The 19,990-nt window shown below is 35.7% G+C and overlaps 1 protein-coding gene across 1 annotated transcript in view; it reads right to left on the reverse strand.

Moving 5' to 3' along the window:
• Positions 1–19,990, reverse strand: part of LOC149841942 (callose synthase 5-like) — an 83,535-nt gene that overhangs the window by 36,746 nt on the left and 26,799 nt on the right. Inside the window, exons 15-23 of the mRNA XM_090000554.1 lie at positions 10,892–11,226; positions 9,556–9,608; positions 9,338–9,398; positions 9,164–9,245; positions 9,030–9,079; positions 8,838–8,924; positions 396–518; positions 219–309; positions 15–103 (exon numbers count right to left, since the gene is read on the reverse strand). Coding sequence (XP_089856680.1) covers positions 15–103; positions 219–309; positions 396–518; positions 8,838–8,924; positions 9,030–9,079; positions 9,164–9,245; positions 9,338–9,398; positions 9,556–9,608; positions 10,892–11,226 — 971 coding nt within the window. The remainder of the gene's footprint in view (positions 1–14; positions 104–218; positions 310–395; positions 519–8,837; positions 8,925–9,029; positions 9,080–9,163; positions 9,246–9,337; positions 9,399–9,555; positions 9,609–10,891; positions 11,227–19,990) is intronic.

Here is a 19,990-nt window from a genome sequence, read left to right on the forward strand (position 1 = left end):
CATAAGTATCAGACCTTGCCAGCTAGCAAAAATGGTGGCCATTGGATGACTTTCAAGCTAGGATCTGATGAATAAGGAACCAGCATCAGGTCCATTTCCCTGTAATAAGCAAAACATTTACTATAAGGCAGATAATTCAGAATAAGTCAAGTAAGTTGTAGATCTATGAGATATTCACATATGACATTATCAAACATGGCAAAGGGTGCCTTTCCTGTCATTTATTAGGTCTTCATCACGGAAACTAGTAATAACTTCATTCCATAACTGTGCAAATCTTGCAGCCTCTGTTCTCCTACTGGGTGAAACCTGGAAAAACAGTAGAGTACGATTTACATAAGCAACAATTTCAAGTATTTATAACCAAAAAATTCTTGACAGGTATGGTATACAACCTCAGCAAAACGCTTGGACAATGAAAACCCGCTACGCCGGTTCTTTTCAGAAGGCACTAAGCATGCATTGAAAGCTCCAGGTAGTGAATGAAATCTTGACCTTAACATGCCTAAGGTACGTATCTGAAAAAATGGGACAAGAAGGTGTGTATAATAAAAAGATTATGCTCATAGAGTCGTAACTCTTGGTAGAAACACATGTCAAGCTGAATTACTGTACTCAAAATAATGCCATTGTTGTGAAGATAAATAGATTCATCTTCATATGCTTCAAATATATTAATGGCATGCTTGGGACCAATGTTATCTTTGCAACACATGGATACAACACTAATGGAATGCTTGTAGCCATTGTTGTATTTCTGACACTCTTACACACACATATGGAGAGAGAAGCTAAAGCTCATTATTTTTTTATTAACTTCCATAAACCTGGTAACTTTTAGCCTCCTTAACAATACCTAGATAACACTTGGAAATTGACACGAGTTTTGGCATCGGACATGAGTATGAATTATGGAATACAACAAGCCTTGAAAACCTAGATATGTGGACACACACACACACACACACACATATATATATATATAAATATAAAGTAATGTTATGATGCTCCTAGAGCAGCTACACCCACCTCCTAGAAACCATAGGTGTTGGCTGCACCTTCTCAATCAGACCTTACAGCTGCACTCAACATAGTTTGTTTGATACAAACTATGCTTTGGATCTTGTTTTCTCAACATAAAAATATGATTTTTCAAGTCATGAAATTTTGGTACATTGTGAGCCCTCGATTTTTAAAGATCTTAAGGAACATGCATGTACACCACAATCACATGATCCAAAACTTGTTTTCTGCTAAAAATGCATGTAGATCATATCTATAAGGTCTGATCAACAAAACTCATGAATTATGAGAATTGATAGCATCAAATAGTTGGGTGTAGATGCTTCCAAAGCACCCTAGCATTAATTATGTATATGCATGCATGCATATAGGTAAAGTGATGAGTAGCTCCTAATAGTTTATGTCCTAAACTGTCCTAAATGCTTATAAAACATAGTTACATGTGTTTTTCTCTTAATCCTAACCTGTAGATGAGTTCATCATTGAATAATCACTAAAAATCATGATTTGGATTGAATTGATTCGATGGGAAACTTGATTTATTTTTTCACTAAGGGCATGTTTGGTTAAGTCCCATGAGATTTGGACTCCCATACAAATGAGTGAATGGCCAAACAAGCATTAGAAAATGAGTGGTGAGAAATGGACTCCCATTTTCCTTTACAAATTAGAGTTGTTTTCTAATTTAAATGAGAATCAAAATCATAAGGAGCCTCAAGATTTTGATTCATATGATTCCAAATCAAATTTGATTTAAAATCACACATGGCCCAGCAAGCCAAACTTATCCTAAGTTCTGGTGCAATATAAGCTGTCAATTTTTGCTTGCTCTAAATACACATCTAAACACAAAAAGATGCCTAACCCAATGCATGTTATCTACAAAGTAAGCTATATAAAGAGAGTAAACACCTGAAAAATTGTCCCTTTGAAGCCATTTAGGACAGTTTAGGTGCATTTCATTACTCATATATATATATATTAGAAAGACAGAGAAAAAGATAACTGATTAAATGAAGAATGAAATAACTATTTAAAAAAAGGAAACAACCTTAATTTCTGCTCTCCCATATGTGGCACCATGCAATTTAATATGCATTAAAACTATGAAAAGGGGAGAGAGTTGGCTCTTAAATGAGGCTAAGCACAGGTCAGCTGTGTTAATAGCACAAGGGAGAGAATCCATGCACCAATTGGCTCAACCCTTTCTCCTTGAATAGCAAGAGAGAGAGAGAGAGAGACTCACTTCTACTTTGTAAGGGAGGCTCTCAATCCCTTTTCGTAGGGTTGAGAACCAATAAATAAAGAGAGAGGGAGGGAGGGGTTATGTTCCTTGACTAGGTTTGACTCTTTCATACTTTCAGTATGAAGTGAGAGAAAGGAGGGGTTAGATAAGATAGACACGAATTGTCCAACATTGGACACTTTGTGTCTAAACATTAAAAAATGTTAGACAAGTGACAAGGTATCCATTTTTCTTAAACACTTCTATATTGAAAAATAAGCTGCCCACACCATGTCTAGAAGTCCCATGTCTATAAGTGCCGGGCATTGACACCTTGTGTGCATGCATGATTTTCATGCCTTACAGCACACCAACACATGACACACATTTGTGCACTCATGGCACCACATCGATTACTCGAACCACAAGTCCATTTACTAACATGTGCATGCATGCATTTTCATGTCTCACAACATATGACCGCAACATATATCATCATGATGCATGCCACAACATCATACTTCATGTCATATCATCATTCAAGCATATTAACATAACATGCAACTCATTTTAGCATTGAAACAGAAAATTACAGGATATGAATCAATACATAATGCCGCACACAAATGAGAATTACAATACCGCATCCACAATTTCAAGCAAGGTGACAAGTCTGTTAGAGAGAGTACTATGACACTCTTAAAAGACTATGGGATGAAATGTCCAAGTTGGAACCAATATGGGAGACTCCTAACAATGCGCTTCAAAGAAAAAATCAAATTCTTGAAACAAAATTTTCTTGAAGGGTCTCAAGACCGAATTTGAGCATGTAAGGGTGGCTTGTCCATCGTGAGAAAATTCCACCTTTACATGAGGCCTTGACCAAAGTATGCATGGAGGAGGCTATACTCAAAACTATGTTCGAGTCCAAAGAATCCAAAGATAATGTGTTTGCATTTTCTAGGTTTGGTGCCAACATCAATAGATAGAAACCTCCATACTTTGGGAAGCCTCACTTTGGAAAGCCACGTGTTGAAGATTGGAGGAAGAAGATCATTTGTCATAGTTGTGGAGAGCCAAGGCACATCAAACACTATTTCCCTAAGCTAAAAGGAAAGGATAAGAAAAATGTAGCATCTGTGGGTCCTTCCCAAGATGACAAAAGTGGAACCAACAGAGACTCCAAATCCATTAGAACCATGACTTTGTCTCAATTAGTGGAGGCCGTATAATTGCTTCTAAAGAACTCATTTTCCATCATAGGTGTCGTGGTCTCTACATCCTCACCACCTGATAAGATTTTTTGTCTCTTAGATTCTGGAGCATCGTTTCACATGACCCCAAATGATTCCTTGCTATCTGATTATTGCACTAATTTAAGTACAACCCATAAACAACCCTTGATATTAAAGGAATTGAAAATCTTAAAAACATTTCAAACTTTTTTATTCCCAAAATTAGATTTATTTTCAAACTAAATTTGAATTTGCTTTTTGTTTCCCAAATCACTGACCATGGTTTAATGTCTCTTTCTCATAGACCTGTTGTTGGGTGCAGAATCATCAGTCAGAGAAGTTGATTGGGGAAGGTCATCTGGAAAGAGGCCTTTACTATAATGATCGGTTGACTATTTTCAAAGACAAATTTTATTTTAGTGTACAAAATATAGATATTGTTTTGTGGCACAAAAGGTTAGGACATCCTAGCATATCCAAACTATCTTTTGTACCTCATTAGGTTTTGCATGATAATTTCTCATTATGGATTGTATCCATGGAAAATGAAAGTGCTACCATTTGGAAAAAGAAATTTTTTGCCTCTAAACCCCTTGAATTAGTGCACTCGGATGTGTGGGCCCGACTCCCACTGCTTCTAAAGTTAGATATGTATATTATGTTATTTTTGTGGATGTTCTAGATATACCTGGATTTATTCTTAGGCACAAATAAGAGGTTTTTGAAATTTTTAAGATCTTTCACAGTAAGATTAAAAATCAATTTAACTCAAACATTTCTATTTTCCATCCAGATTCAAGGGAAGAATTCATGTCAAATGAATATAAAATTTATTTGAAAACATATGGAATTTTACACCAAAGATCATATGCAAATGCACCCCAACAAAATGGTTGAGCAGAAAGAAAATATAGACATATAATTGAAACAAGGACTCTTCTCATATCAAACAATATGCCAAAAGAGTTTTGGTTAAAGTCGCCCTTACCATTGTGTGTCTTATAAATAAAAATCCCTCTTCTAAATTGCAAAATATATCTCCTTTTGAAAAAATTTATAAAATTTCCCTTGATTATTTAAGACTAAGGGATTTTGGATGTCAATGTTTTGTATTAACAAAAAAAAATGATAAATTATCACCTAGAGTTATATACCTTGTGTTTTTCTTGGATATAATGAAAATCAAAAGGGATTTAGATGTTATGATTTCAAGTATGACAAACTCTATGTTTTAAGAAATGTTTTATTTATTAAAAGAGAGTTTTTTATCACAATATGCCTAAAAGGCTGATGAATACTCTTATTTGTTTGAATTATTACCTAAAAATTGCAATGATGAATGTAAATTCAATGATATTCTTGTGGATGATATTGTTAATGAAAACCTCAAATCAACATCCAAGATGGTGAAAATAATGGTAGTGTAAGAACCGAACATACCCTAATTTAATAGGGTACAAGAGGTAGTGATAGACAACCAAGTGCCATAGAAGAATACTCTGAGTTAGGAGAACAAGAACAATAAAACCTTAGGCGATCTAATAGAATCTCTAGACCCCTCAATAGGTTTGTGCCCTACGAGTCATTCTCCCCTTGATTATGTCCTATGAGCATGCCTAACTAGAATTCATTTCTATTTTGAACCATCTACATACAACCATGCCAAGGATTGCTCGGAGTGGATAAAAGCAATGAATTTAGAACTAGAAGCCCTTGATAAATCTAAAAATTAGGAAATAAAGGACCTATCTAAGGGGAAAAGACAATAGAATGCAGGTGGGTATACAAAGTCAAAACTAAAAGTGATGGATTATTAGAAAGGTATAAAGCTAGATTGGTAGTGAAATATTACTCTTAGGAATATGACATAGACTATGATGAGACTTTTGCCCTTGTAGTTAGGATGACTTTAGTTAGAACCCTCATAGTTGTTGTTGCTGCAAAAGGATGACCTATATATCAAATGGATGTCAATAATGCCTTCTTAAATTGGGAATTGAAAGATGAAGTTTATATGGATCCATCTCCTAGATTCAAGGTTCCATTTGGAAAGGTTTTTCACCTTAGAAAAGGCTTATATGGTATGAAATAGGCCCCTAAAGCCTGGTATGACAAGCTTAGTGTTATAATAATTAAACTTGGATCTAAATCTTGCTACACTGACACAACTATGTTTGTTAAGACATTTGATGGAGGTATTGTTGTGTTGCTTCTCTATGTTGACGACATGATTATCACAAGAGACAATCAATAAGTTAATTATATCAAAAGTGTTCTTAAAAAAAACTTTGAAGTGTTTGACCTTGGGTTTCTTAAAAAATTTCTAGGAATTGAAGCTGCTTATTCTCCTCGTGGATATTTACTAACCCAAACCAAGTTTGCTTCTGAGATGATTGATAGGTCAGATACTACTGCCAAAAGTTATCAATGCAAAGATCAAGATAGATAATGGAACACCTCTAGAGGATCCCACTCCTTAATGCCAAATGATTGGAGCACTTACATATTTATCAATTACTCGACCTAACATATCCCACACAATTCAAACTACGAGCCAGTTTCAACATTCTCCTATCATAGTGCATATGAGCATTGTGATGAGAATTATTATATATTTATAAAAGTCTATTTCTAAGGGACTTTTGTTGTCTTCCTCCTCCTCTCTTGACTTAATAGTTTATTTTGATTTAGATTGGGGGGGAGACCCTAATGATAGACATTTCACTACTAGCTATTGTATCTTTTTAGGTGACTCACTGGTGTCGTGTAAGTGCAAGAAGCAATAAACAATAATTTTATTATCGCCAAAAGCACAGTATGGTGTTATAGCCACTATAACAATGAAAATTATATGGTTGAAAAAATTGCTTGAAGATATGAGGGTTCACTTACAAACACCCTCAAAATTGTGTTGTGATAATAAAAGCACTATTTATATAGTTGGCAACCATATCTTTCATAAAAGAAACAAACATATTGAAATGGATTGCCACTATGTTCGTGAAGAATATTTGAAGAAGACCATTACCTTAGCTTATGTTCTATCGAAATATCAACTAGCCAACTTCTTCATGAAGGCTCTCTCTTCTCCAAAGTTTCATTTTCTCCTTGACAAATTTTTGGTATATCACCATAAGTTTGAGGGGGAATGTTAATATACATGTGTTTGTATATATATATATATATATATATATATATATATATATATATATATATATATTTACACATGTATGTATGTATATGTTATACATATTATATATATATATATATGTTTTCTTTTGTCTAGAATGTATTTAGGGTATATTATTTTACTTTTTTTATTATTTCTTTTAACGCCCTTAAGGGAATTCTAGTCTTTTGGATTTCTAGCCGTTGGGAGCTCCCAATGGCTAGTTTGGTTCCCTTTGTTGTATATAAATAGGGGACTTATATCCCTTGTAGTTTATGCTTTTCTTAAGCATTCTTAATAATAAATTTATTTATTTTATTTGTGCTCTTTAGCCCTTTAGTGGGTTGTGTTTGTGCTGCTCATTGTATTCTTGTATTTGCCCATAAGTGGCCTTTTGTATTTCCTTAGTGGACATGTATTTATGCACACTCTTGTAATTGTGTAGCGCTTAGTGGCATTTGTACTGTGCACATTTTCCTTGTATTAGATTACAATACACATGCCATTTTGTAGACTTTTGACTTTGTATTTTTTTTTTTACTTCACATGTTTTCTTGGCCTGTTCTTGTTGTATCCTTTCTTTATTATTGTTTTTACTTTAGGGTAGAATGAGCTAGTTGTTAGGAGGACCTAACAGCTAGATGAACTAGCCGTTAGGTTCTCTCTAACGCCAAGTCTTCATTCTCCTTATAAATAGGCTTTAACCCCATCTTGTATGTAATGCATATTTTATGCATTTGAAAGATTAATAAAAACTATTGTTTTTCAATTGTGAGTGTGTGCTCTTGTGCCCTTATTGGCTTTGTGAGTATTTCTCATTTAGTGAATATTGCTCTTGTGAGCATATTGTATTATTGGACTTGTTTTATTCTGATCTAAGTATTGCTTAACTTTTTTAAAAGTCTCCTTAAATTTTCAAGCCTTGTACCAATTACTATAATAACCATAAAAACAAGATTCAAGTATGCTATATGTTCAGCATGGGTGATTTGCTATTTTGGAAGGTTAACAAAGAAAGTAGTAGATTTGAGAAGTGATATGGGAAGATGTTCTCTCTTTTCCCCCTATTCTCCTTGTTAGAACCAAGCGCAAGTGAATGTTCTAGGAGAAAGTAAGCAAACAACAAAAAATTTATAAGTAAATTGGTAGTTGGAATAGGTGAATTGAAAAGTTCTTTTTGAATATGTAAAACATTTTAAGTCTTAAGAAATTATAGTCATATGTACTTCCATTTGAAATTTGTTATTTAATATAGTTAAAATAGGTCAACTATGGTTCTATTATTATAGGAATCACAATTCATTAGGTTTTTTTTTAGATAGGCAAGCTGGAGTTAGGCAGACCCCCACCAGTTATACAATGTACCATTGGATTTTGAACTCGCTATGTCCCAACACAAGGTGATGTGCACTCACAGCTCCAACTAAACAAGCGGAGCCCCATTGGTTCTTTCTTTAGTTTTTCCTTTTCATGCCAAGACATATTTTGTGATTCTCTCTTTTTTTTCTCATCTAGAATGGCATGTGTCCACATAGTTAGGTACAGGAAAGTTTGGAATTCTGAAGGGCTTGGTCAAAACCCTTATGCTATCATTTGGGAAAGAATTAGGTAGAGAGACCTCAGAACTGTCTAAATAAGCCATCATAGATGAAGTTATGAAAAAGAGAACCAACAAATCTCCATTTTAGATTTTGCTTCTACAAGGAGATAATTGTGGATCCTCTATTTTGGTTATTATTTTTCAGCAATGCCCAAAATATTTACATCCCCTCATTATTGCCTCTGCTTCAAATATACACTTAGAAATATGGCTGTAATAGCTTCCTCTCTCTTATGTTATTGGAATCATGGTTCCCATGTGTAATCTAATCTCTTTCCATCTATATGATAATCTCTCTGTTAAGCCACTTTAGTTCATAACGCTTGGAAAATAAAATGGCATTGCAAACATTGCTGGCCTCTACAATAGCCATATTCCTACAATACAATGACATTGTACCATAACTATTAACCACAATATGTGTATTCCCTGTATAACAAATATCCACTTTTTGTGTGCATCCAGTAACCACTGTAGGAAATCCCCACAAAAGATAAACCCATCATTATTTCATTTCTGCAAATTCCTTCACAGTGGATCATTATTAAGAAGCCACAGAATCAAATAACTCATAAAAGTTCATACCTCTCCAAGATGATCAAAAGCTCCAGAAACACCACCATATATAGTTGAGAATATAGAATACCATATTTGTGTATCCATAAAATAAACCTGAGAAAGCAAATGGTCTAGTATGAGATGTAATATAAAAGGACAAATCATGAAATTCTTCCCCTTTCATGCTTTAAACCAATCAACAGAATGAGGCCTACGCACCAATATTACAGGTGCCCATAGCGACAAAATAGCACCAAAATTATTTTGGGCTGCATGGATTACAATAGTTAGTGCAGAAAACAAGTGATGCACCATAAAATAAATAAACAAAAATAATAATCCCAGGTTCATACAATTTGGGAAGAATTCATGCCATGAGTAGTGGACATGACGAACACTCATAATGTCTTTTGTCGGTCTTACAAGAGGTTTTATCTGAACAAAGTACAATCAGCAGAAAACATGGTTAAAAATGTTGCATAAATTTCTATTCTCCAATCTTTAGACTGGTAACAATATAAAAGTACTTGGACGAAGTAGCTGAAGGACAGTTTGCAGATTAAGAGCAGCACCCAGAATAGAGTGTACCTTTCATTGACAACAAAGTAATAAAGTGAATCCAACAGAAGTACCAGGGTGAAGTACAAGGAAAATAACATTATCTTCGTAATATAACAAATATGAAAAACAGCAGGGTGAGCAAAGAAAAAAATCTAACTCAGAATTTGAAAATTCAAGAACTTACTTGAAAAGTGAAAACTGACTTTCATGCATTCCCCTTCCAACATAAATCCTAGGCTGGAAAAATACAAAAGAAATCAAATTTAGTAGCTGAAAAGCCAACTAAAAGTTGCCAGACAAGGAGGTGTAAGGACAATTGCATTCCATCTTAATTTTTACTAAACGAAGACCATTATGTTAAAAATCATTTTGCAGATTTTTGTGTCATGACTTGTTAAGTGGACATATTACTGTGACCGACTTCATAATTCTCATCAATTAGAAATAATCATGATCATTAATGTTATAAAACAAATTAGTTAAAAGCCAAATTACTACACTAGAAAAATGTGGACATGCAGGAAAAGGAAGTTAAATTCCTTGAACCATGCAAGCATAGTGGACATACAGATGTATGCATCAGACTAATATATGGAGTCACCCTTTGGCAATATCAAACACATCTACTTTCATATGCATGCATGCATGACCATAGAATATAACCAAGTTTTAGTTTAACTTCTCATTGCCAAGAGAATAAAACATCAAACAAACTCAACAGATAGGAGAGAAATATTAGAAAAATGAGACTTTTCAGTAGATTTTAACTTCCAATAAATATTAACACCCTTTCTAATTGGACTAACATTTCTTAGTAAGAACCCTAATTGCCTGTCACTTCATATACAATACCTCCAGTTAATGTGAACTTGAAATACTTGTGTGATTTGGGCCTATTTTCAGTCAAGTCCTGATTGTTTAAAAAACCAACTAGGATGTAAGAAAATGAAGACTCAACAAAGGCTCGCAATAATCAGGAAAATTTGCAATCATCTCATAAATCCTCCTCGCTAGGTTAAAATAGGTTTTCCAACACATTTGTGGACATCACTGCTGATTTGAGTCCACTACATCACCATCTGAGTTGGTGATCTTTTAAATATTAGTTCTTGCTTGGATGACCCTGCGGTGACACTCAAATTGAGGGCTTGAGATTAGAACAAAAAGATGCAGATTTCTCAAACAACTTCTATAACAACAAGATTCACGATTTAGTTTTGCAAAAATATGATGATTTCTTTTACTTATTCCCCAGCTACCCATTACCAAAATTGGCCTACATCAGACAAGTTATAGATTGTTCTTTTCTTTTCTCCTTTTCTTTCTCAATGGATGTTAATAATTAGATTACACACCAATCAGCAATTATTTTGAGTCATGATATCATAGGCACTGCCTCATGCCAGTTAATCCATCACAAAATGAATGAAATGAAAAAATAAAGAGAAAGGCTTCTATTTTGCATGTGTGTGCATGTTCACCACCATGCACGCACATTCATAAAGCGCAAAGATTTATACCTGTGACCACCACAAAAGAAATCTTATGATGTGCCAATCCGAGTTCTCTATCCATCGTCGGAGCATAGGGAATATGAAAAAGATTCCTGCCAGTAGATTTGGAAGCAAGTATATTATCACGGCCAAGATATATAATGGTGGTACATCCTTTGTTTCACGAAGCCATGCCGGCAGTTCTTTTATAAAAGGTGGAGAATTTCTCAGTGAACTTATATAGCAAAGAGGTAGGATGATAACCCATGCCAGACTAACGAGAACCTTCAGCATGTTTCTAAGAACATCAGTAAATTTCCAACGGTGGTAGCCAGGGAAGTTGAGGATAAAGTCCAAAACACCTACAGCAAAATTTAAGAAAAAAAAAACTATGAATAAGCATGTGACCAGAGTAACATGTGACACCTGACAAATAAATATTGAATTCATGTCATAACAAAAAAGTATCAAAATAACAAACAAATTACACACTCATCTATTGCATGTGCACATATAAAAGTTGAAAGCTTGCATCAAAGCTATCTGTAATGAAATATGGCAAATAAAAACAAGTGTCACTTATGGGCAAGTACAACATACACAAGAGAAGACCACTTATGGGTCAAGATACAATCACAATGCAATGCCACTATTGGGCAAGAGAGACAATCATAAAAAATATAAAGAATGTATTGAGAGAGTACTTGAGAACAAGCATTGAGTTTACAAAGGGGTTCAACCCCTATATATATATATATATATATATATATATATATATATATATGTCACAGGGACTCGACCAACTGGGTGCCGCACCCGCGTCGATGCCACGCGGGTGCTGTCAACCTATGACCCTGGGTGCATCGACCGCACCTAGGGTCATTTATGTCCAACTTTTGGACTATATATATATATATATATTTTTGCCGCACCTCCATACCCCCGCACCCAAGTTTTTTGAAAGTGTCACACCACCGCACCCATGTGACACACACACACACACACACACACATATATATATATATATATTATACACAACAACCATCTCATAGGGCCTTGGGACCATCCACAACAGCTACAAATAGAGTCCTTGGGACCATCCCGAACAACTTTTAGTTAAAGGACATTATATACCAACAAATAGAAATACCTAAAGTGCCCCTAATGGATACACCTAATTATATATGCTGAAATGACCAAAATACCCCTAATGGGTTTTATATATTATATCAAGAAATATATACATATACAAAACAATAAGTATATATATGTTAGCATGCATATATATATATATACATACTTTAACACTCCCCTCAAACTTACGGTGTAATCATCGAAAGTTTGTTAAGCAAGAAGAAGAAAGAGCTTTTGTAAAGAAGTCGTCCAACTAAAATTCCAATGCTACATAAGGTAGGATTATGGTCTTCTTCAGGTACTCTTCACGAATATAGTAGCAATCCATTTCAATATGTTTGGTACGCTCATGAAACGTGTGATTGCCGGCTATGTAGATGGTACTTTTATTATCACAGCATAACCTTCTGGGTGATTGCATATGCACGCTCATATCTTCAAGTAATCTTTGTAACTAATCTACGATGTTATAGAAGCCATTGCACGGTACTCAACTTCAGTAGATGATAAAGATACTTTCTATTATTTTTTGCATTTCCACGATACCAGAGAATCACCTAAAAACACAAAAAACACAGTAGTTGAGCAGTGATCATTTGGATCTCTTCCTCAATCTGAGTCAGAATAAGCAATCAACTCAAGAGAAGAGGAGGATAACAAAAGACCTCTAGAGGTAGAGGTTTGTAAATATCTAATAATCTTTATCACAACACTCATGTGAACTATGGTAAGAGAATGTTGGAACTGGATAGCAGTATGAACCACATATGCAATATCAGGCCTAGTAATAATTAAATAAGTTAAGGCGTCAATCATTTGATGATATGGAGTAGGATCATCGAGAGGTATCACATCATCAATCTTCATTTTGGCATAATAACTTAAAGGGTATCCACCTTTTTTCATTAGTAAATTTTGACTTGTCAATAATATCATTAGCAGACTTGGTTTGAGAAAGTAAATATCTCCTAAGAGAATAAATAACCTCAATTCCTAGAAAAAATCTAAGAAATCCAAGATCAATCATTTCAAAATAGTTTTTAAGAATACATTTAATATACTTTACTCCCCGTTTGTCTTCACCTGTGATGATCATGTCATCAACATAAAGGAGGATAACAATCTCTGCATCAAATTTCTTAGTAAACATGGCAGTATCAGTATAGCAAGAGTTAAAACCAAGTTTGAACATAATAGAGCTAAAACGATCATACCAGGCTTTGGGTGTTCATTTTAAACCATAGAGAGCAGTTTTTAATTGAAGCACCTTACCAGGAAGAACTTTATATCTAGGAGGTGTATTCATATAAACTTCTTCTTTTAAATCCTCATTTAAAAAAGTATTTTTTGCATCCATTTAGTAGATAGCCCAACCTTTAACAACGGCAACAACTACAAGGGTCCTAATTGAAGTCATCCTAGCTACAGGTGCAAAAGTTTCATCATAGTCTATCACGTATTCTTGTTTGTAACCCTTGGTAACTAACCTGGCCTTGTTCCTTTTTAAGGTCTCATCACTCTTAGTTTTAACTTTATAAACTCATCTGCAACCTATGGTTTTCTTACCTTTAGGCAAATCAGATATTTCTCAGGTCTTAGATTTCTCAAGTGCTAAATCTCCATTCATATCCATTCGGGATATTCCTTTGCTTGATTATATATGAGAAGATCAAAGTAGGATAAAATATTAGCTAGACAAGCTCTATATTATGGAGAAAAAGATTCATATGAAACAAATGTATCAGGGGGTCTAGAAGTTTGATTTGATCTTCTAACTCCTTCTAGTTGTTGGGTTTCTAAGGTGGAATAATTTTCTAGAGCACTTGCTTGTTTATCATTTGCATGTCTTCTATATTGAATTACATTAGGTTCTTCAGATTCAATATTCTCACCATCTTGGAGATTATGTGAGGCTCTTCATTAACATTCTCAAATAAAATCTCATTACTATTTTGAGGTAATATCTCGAATAAAAAAGAATACTTAGAGTTCTTCTTAGTCACATTTTAAAAGAAACTTTCATTCTCCAAAAAATAAACATTCCTTGAAATATAGAGTTTGTCATTTTATAAATAAAAACATCTAAATTCTATTTAGGTTTTCCCATATCCAAAGAAAAGACACAGTATAGCTTTAGGAGAGTTTATCATTTTTGTTAGTAAGTATTAGAATATAGATCGGATATGGATCCAATACTGGATCCATATCCATATCCATATAGAACATGTGCACGTGTATGCTACCAGTATAATGTATTATACATTACTAAGCAGGGGCAATCTTGCCATTGTAAAAGTGATTGTAAACCTATTTTATTCTAATGATGTTTAGTGCATCAACACAGAAAACAAGTGGTTGCCGATTCCAAGGAAAATCCCTCCTCCTCTCTCCTCTCTTCTCCCCTCCTCCTTCTCGGTATTCACGATAAAACAGCCAACTCAAAGCAGTTTTAACATGGTATCAAAGCAGCGATTGATCTGGGCGTAAAAGTACCTTCGTCACGGAACGTGAAAGAGTCTGCCCCATTGGTGACGATCTGCCAAGCCTTCTGCCGAGTCTTTCTCCTCATTGGGAACGTGAAAAGGGCCTATTTCAGTCGAGCCTGTTTCTTCATCAGGGATCGTGAAAGGGCCTGCTCCACGACCTACCGTACCTGCATTTTCTCCTCTTCAGACAGCCGAGTTCACAGAAGAGCCGACCTTCAGTCGAGTTTACAAACAGGTCACGTCTGTTTTATCTCTTTCTCCCCTTCAGCTGATCCCTTTGTTCTCCAACAGCAGCCGAGTCCTTTTGTTCTTTCTATTGCTGAAATACTTCATTTTTGTCAACGTCATCTTCTGTTTCTTCTATTTTCTTTCGCTGAGATTTCTTTTCAGTTTCATTCCCATATCACGCCAACTATTTCTTTCCCACGCTGTCGTTATTTTATGTTTTCCTTCTCTGACAGTTCTGAACATCACGTTACTATTGGTCTGAAAACTGTTTTGTCAGACTGCTTTATTCTCTTCTACTCAACCTTGCATTACTGTCATTTTTTTTCTTTTCTTCTTGTTGCTTCAGCCACAAGTGTTTTCATTTCAGTTTCAGTCACTAATACTTCAGGCAAGCCGTGTCTTCCCGTTGTCAACCAACTACCAATGGATACTTCAGGCAATTCGGGTCTTTCTTCTAATTTCCTTGGACAACTAGTTTCGTAGAAATTAACTACCAACAACTACCTGACTTGGAAAAGGCAAATTGCACCTTTTATTCGTAGTCAAGACCTTTCAGGCCACTTGGATGGATCTACTCCAATACCTCCAGAATTTATCATAACTGAAACCAAAGAAGATGGAGGATTGTCGAGTACTATCCGCAATCCTACATTCGTTTCTTGGATGAAGCGCGATCAGGCTCTTGTTGCATACATCACTTCCACATTATCTAAAGAGATATTGATTTCCATTCCTGATGATTGCACATCCAAAGTTTTGTGGGAGGTTTTAGCTCAGACATATTCTCAGATATCAGAGGCTAAAGTGTTGTTTCTGAAACGCGAATTTCAGATGTTAAGAAAGGGGGCAATGAGCATTATTGAATTCTTAAATCAAGTTAAAAGCATTACGAACCAATTAGCCATGGTTGGATATCCAGTATCAAATAAAGAAAAGGTGCAACAAACATTGAATGCCTTGGGATCATAATATCATGTCCTTGTGACCTCCTTATTATGCTTGCCTACATAACTCAGTTTTGAGGAATTATGTGCCAAACTTCTTCAATACGAAATGACTCTGAAGAGCATGTCTGATGCTTCAGCTGGACAATCATCTACACATGAGGTTCTTGCCACAGGAATGATAGTTGATCGAGCATGAGGAGGACGTGGCAGAGGCAGGGGAACTGCCATCCAGGGTGGACGTGGACTACTACCTACACCAAATTCCACAGCCAGTTTTTCAAGGAATGTTCCCACATGCTATCAGTGTAATAAACGGGGCCACATCAAAGCCAACTGTTGGTTCAACCCGCAGAATCGAAACAGAGCGCAAAATAATAGAAATATTGCTACACCAGGAACTGCATGTACTTTTCGGGTCAGTGATGATGCTAAGGATCTTCTCTTATCTGTGATGGCCAACTTGAACTTGAAACAGAATGATGATGGAATATGGTATGTTGACTCTGGGGCAGCGACTCATGTCACTGGCAATGCAGGTAAATTCTCTACTTTGGTTCCCTATTCTGGAAAATCTAATATTGTAACTGGAGATGGGACTCACCACCCTATTTCAAACATAGGCAATGTCCTTATTCCTTTGTCTGAGTCATCTATTTCTTTATCTGATGTTATTCATGCACCAAATATAAAGAAAAACATTATCTCTGTATCTAAACTTGTTGACTCTACCAATTCATTTGTGGAATTTACTCCTACTTCTGTCTTTGTCAAGGATCTTCAAACGAAGGAGATGTTCGCTAAAGGAGAGCGACGTGGAAACATGTATGTCTTCAATGAAGATCCAGCCTCCAGTGTCTTGAAGCCCAAGTCTGATCACGTCTCTGAAAACGTCCTAAGTTTATCCAAATGTAATAAGCCAGATATCTGGCATTCTCGTCTTGGTCATTATAGTTAAGTTTTTATTGAAAAGTTAGTGTCCAATGGTTTTCTTTCAGAGTCTGTTTCACTTTCATTAAAGAATAAAATGTGTTCCAGTTGTCAAGTTTGCAAGAGTCATGTACTTCTCTTTTATCAAATAAATAAAAGATCTTCTATTCCTTTTGAGATAATATGTTCTGATGTTTGGGGTCCATCTCCCAATCCTTCTTCTTCTGGAAGTAAATATTATGTATCTTTTATTGACAGTTTCTCTCGTTTTACCTGGATATTCTTCATGAAACACAAATCAAAGGTTTTTCTTATTTTTCGTCACTTTCATGCCTATGTTAAAAATCGATTCTCCCAAAATATTCAAATTCTCCAATGTGATGGAGGTGGTGAGTATTCCTCCAAAGAATTTTTAGATTTCCTCCAAGATAATGGGATACATCGTAGAGTTTCTTGCCCGTATACTCTACAACAAAATGGAATTGCTGAACGTAAACACAGACATATTGTGGAAAGTGCAATGATTATGATGCATGGTTGTAATTTGCCCATCAACCTTTGGACAGAAGCTTTTCACATGACCACTCATGTGATAAATCGTCTTCCTATGCCTATCATTGAAAATCAGTCTCCCTATTATGTTCTCTTTGGTATACAGCCCAATTATGATGAGTTACGAGTTTTTGGATGCACATGTTATGTACATGTTGACAAATCCATGAGAAACAAATTTCAAGACAAAGCCTCTATATGCCAGTTTGTAGGTTATGCAGATGAACACAAGGGGTACAGGTGTTATGACCACATCAATAAGAAGATCAGAATTTCCAGAAATGTTGTCTTTGATGGAAATAACTTTCCAGAAAATAAAGCCAACTATGATCGTGAACATGGTGATATGGCTTATAATTGGTATAATCCATGGCTCAGTGCTGAACTTATTTCACATGCTGCTGAATGTACCACTTTGGCTCCTGAAAACATACATGATGAGACGGTTTCAGATAAGGTGTCGGAAACAGAATCTCAGAGATACAAAGGGAATGTCTACACCAGAAGACCCAAAGCGCAAACAGATGCACCTGTTGGAGAACACATGACATTCCCCAATAACGTAGAGGCACCAAGTAAAAAGATCAAGCAGGATAAGGCATCCAATTGAAAAATGGGTAAGTTACGATAACTTCTCTATGGATTTTCAGATTTTCCTATCCAAGGTTGAAATACATGAAAAACCACTTGGGTTTTGTCAAGTTGTTCAATCTAACAAATGGATTGAGGCGATGAATGAGGAAATAGAGGCACTTCATGAGTGTCGAACATGGGAGACAGTTGGTCGTCCCCCATATAAAAATGTTGTTGGCTCAAAATGGGTGTATAAGATTAAATATAAACCGGATGGGAGCATTGAACGATACAAGGCACGCCTTGTTGCCAAAGGTTTCACCCAAGAATATGGTGAAGATTATGATGAGACCTTCAGCCCAGTAGTGAAAATAGGAATCATTCGTATTATCCTCGGCCTGGCTATTGAACATGGGTGGAGCCTTAGTCAGCTTGATGTCAAAAATGCATTTCTTCATGGGGACTTAAAAGTAAGAGGTCTATATGGAGCAACCTCAAGGTTATGCAGAGGGAGACCCAAAAGCATATGTATGTAAATTAACCAGAGCATTGTATCGTTTAAAGCAAGCCTCCAGGTCATGGTTTGAAAGCTTCTCCTCAGAGATTCAAAACCACGATTTTATTCGTTCCCAACTAGACCATTCTTTATTCATATACAGGGATGGAACCACTGTTGTTTTCTTGCTTATATATGTTGATGATATAGTGTCACTGGTAATGCTCCAGAGCATATTCAACAAATTAAAGTTTTGCTGAGTATGCGATTCAAGATGAAAGATCTTGGAAAGCTAAGATATTTTCTTGGTGTAGAGGTGGACAGACAGGATGGAGAAATGTCATTAACTCAACACAAATACACTCTTGATCTTTTGGCCAAAGCAGGAATGACAGATTGCAAACTTGTGCCTACACCCAGTGTTGTCAATCAAAAACTCAGCATTTGTGATGGCGAGTTGTATCCTGATGCAAGCAAGTATCGCAGTTTAGTGGGCATGTTACAGTATCTTACTTTTACTAGACCAGATATTGTATATTCTGTAAATCAAGTATCTCAGTTTATGCATGAACCAAAGACTGGTCATATGGATGCCGTCAAACGTATTCTCCGATATCTAAAAGGCACGGTGGGTGATGGACTCAAATATGCTCAATCTTCATGGGCAACACCGAAACATGACATATTGGCCTATACAGATGCAGACTGGGCAGGAGACCCAGATGAAAGGAGGTCGGTTTCAGGATACTGTGTTTTCATTGGAAGCAATCTTATCTCATGGAGTAGCAGAAACCAGAAAGTTGTGGCAAGGTCTAGCACGGAGGCAGAATATAGATCTATGGCAGCTACCACAGCAGAAGTAACCTGGGTTAGGCATCTCCTTACAGAAATGGGAGAGAGTATCTCAAGTTCAATCCTCATGTGTGATAATAGAAGTGTTGTACAAATTGCGTTCAATCATGTTCATCACGGTCGGACCAAACATATTGAGATTGACCAACATTTCATCAGACAAAAGATAGCAGACAAAGAGATTGAATCGGTCTATGTGCCTTCAGAAGACCAAGTTGCTGATATGTTCACAAAAGATCTCACAAGTAACCACTTTTGGTATCTGAAGAACAAGTTGCAAGTGGTTCAATCCCATGCACAACTTGAGATAGGGTATTAGAATATAGATCGGATATGGATCCAGTACTGGATCCATATCCATATAGAACATGTGCACGTGTATGCTACCATTATAATGTATTATACATTACTAACCAGGGGCAATCTTGCCATTGTAAAAAGTGATTGTAAACCTATTTTATTCTAATAATGTTTAGTGCAGTAACACAGAAAACAAGTGGCTGTCGATTCCAAGGAAAATCCCTCCTCCTCTCTCCTCTCTTCTCCCCTCCTCCTTCTCGGTATTCACGATAAAACAACCAACCCAAAGCAGTTTTAACAGTAAGAACACAACACTTGCACCCAAAAGGACTTAATCTAAGATAATTAAGAGAGACTTAAAAGTTTTCTATAAGGAAAAATATTTTGAAGCTTAGATGATGGAAGTCTATTAATAAGATACACAACAGTCAAACAAGCCTCAACCCAAAAATGTTTTAAAACATTTTCTGAAATTAAAAGGGTTCTAGTGGTCTCATGTTTTCTTTCGGCCAATCCATTTTGTTGAGGTGTATAAGCGCATGATCTTTGGTGTAAAATCCCATTGTTTTCAAAATAATTTTTGAAATCACTTAACATAAACTCTCCCCTAAAGTCAGAGTAGAAGATAAAA

This window comes from Nuphar pumila, chromosome 3, assembly GCF_984573655.1.
Source record: "Nuphar pumila chromosome 3, dmNupPumi1.hap1.1, whole genome shotgun sequence".
Taxonomy (NCBI): Eukaryota; Viridiplantae; Streptophyta; class Magnoliopsida; order Nymphaeales; family Nymphaeaceae; genus Nuphar; species Nuphar pumila.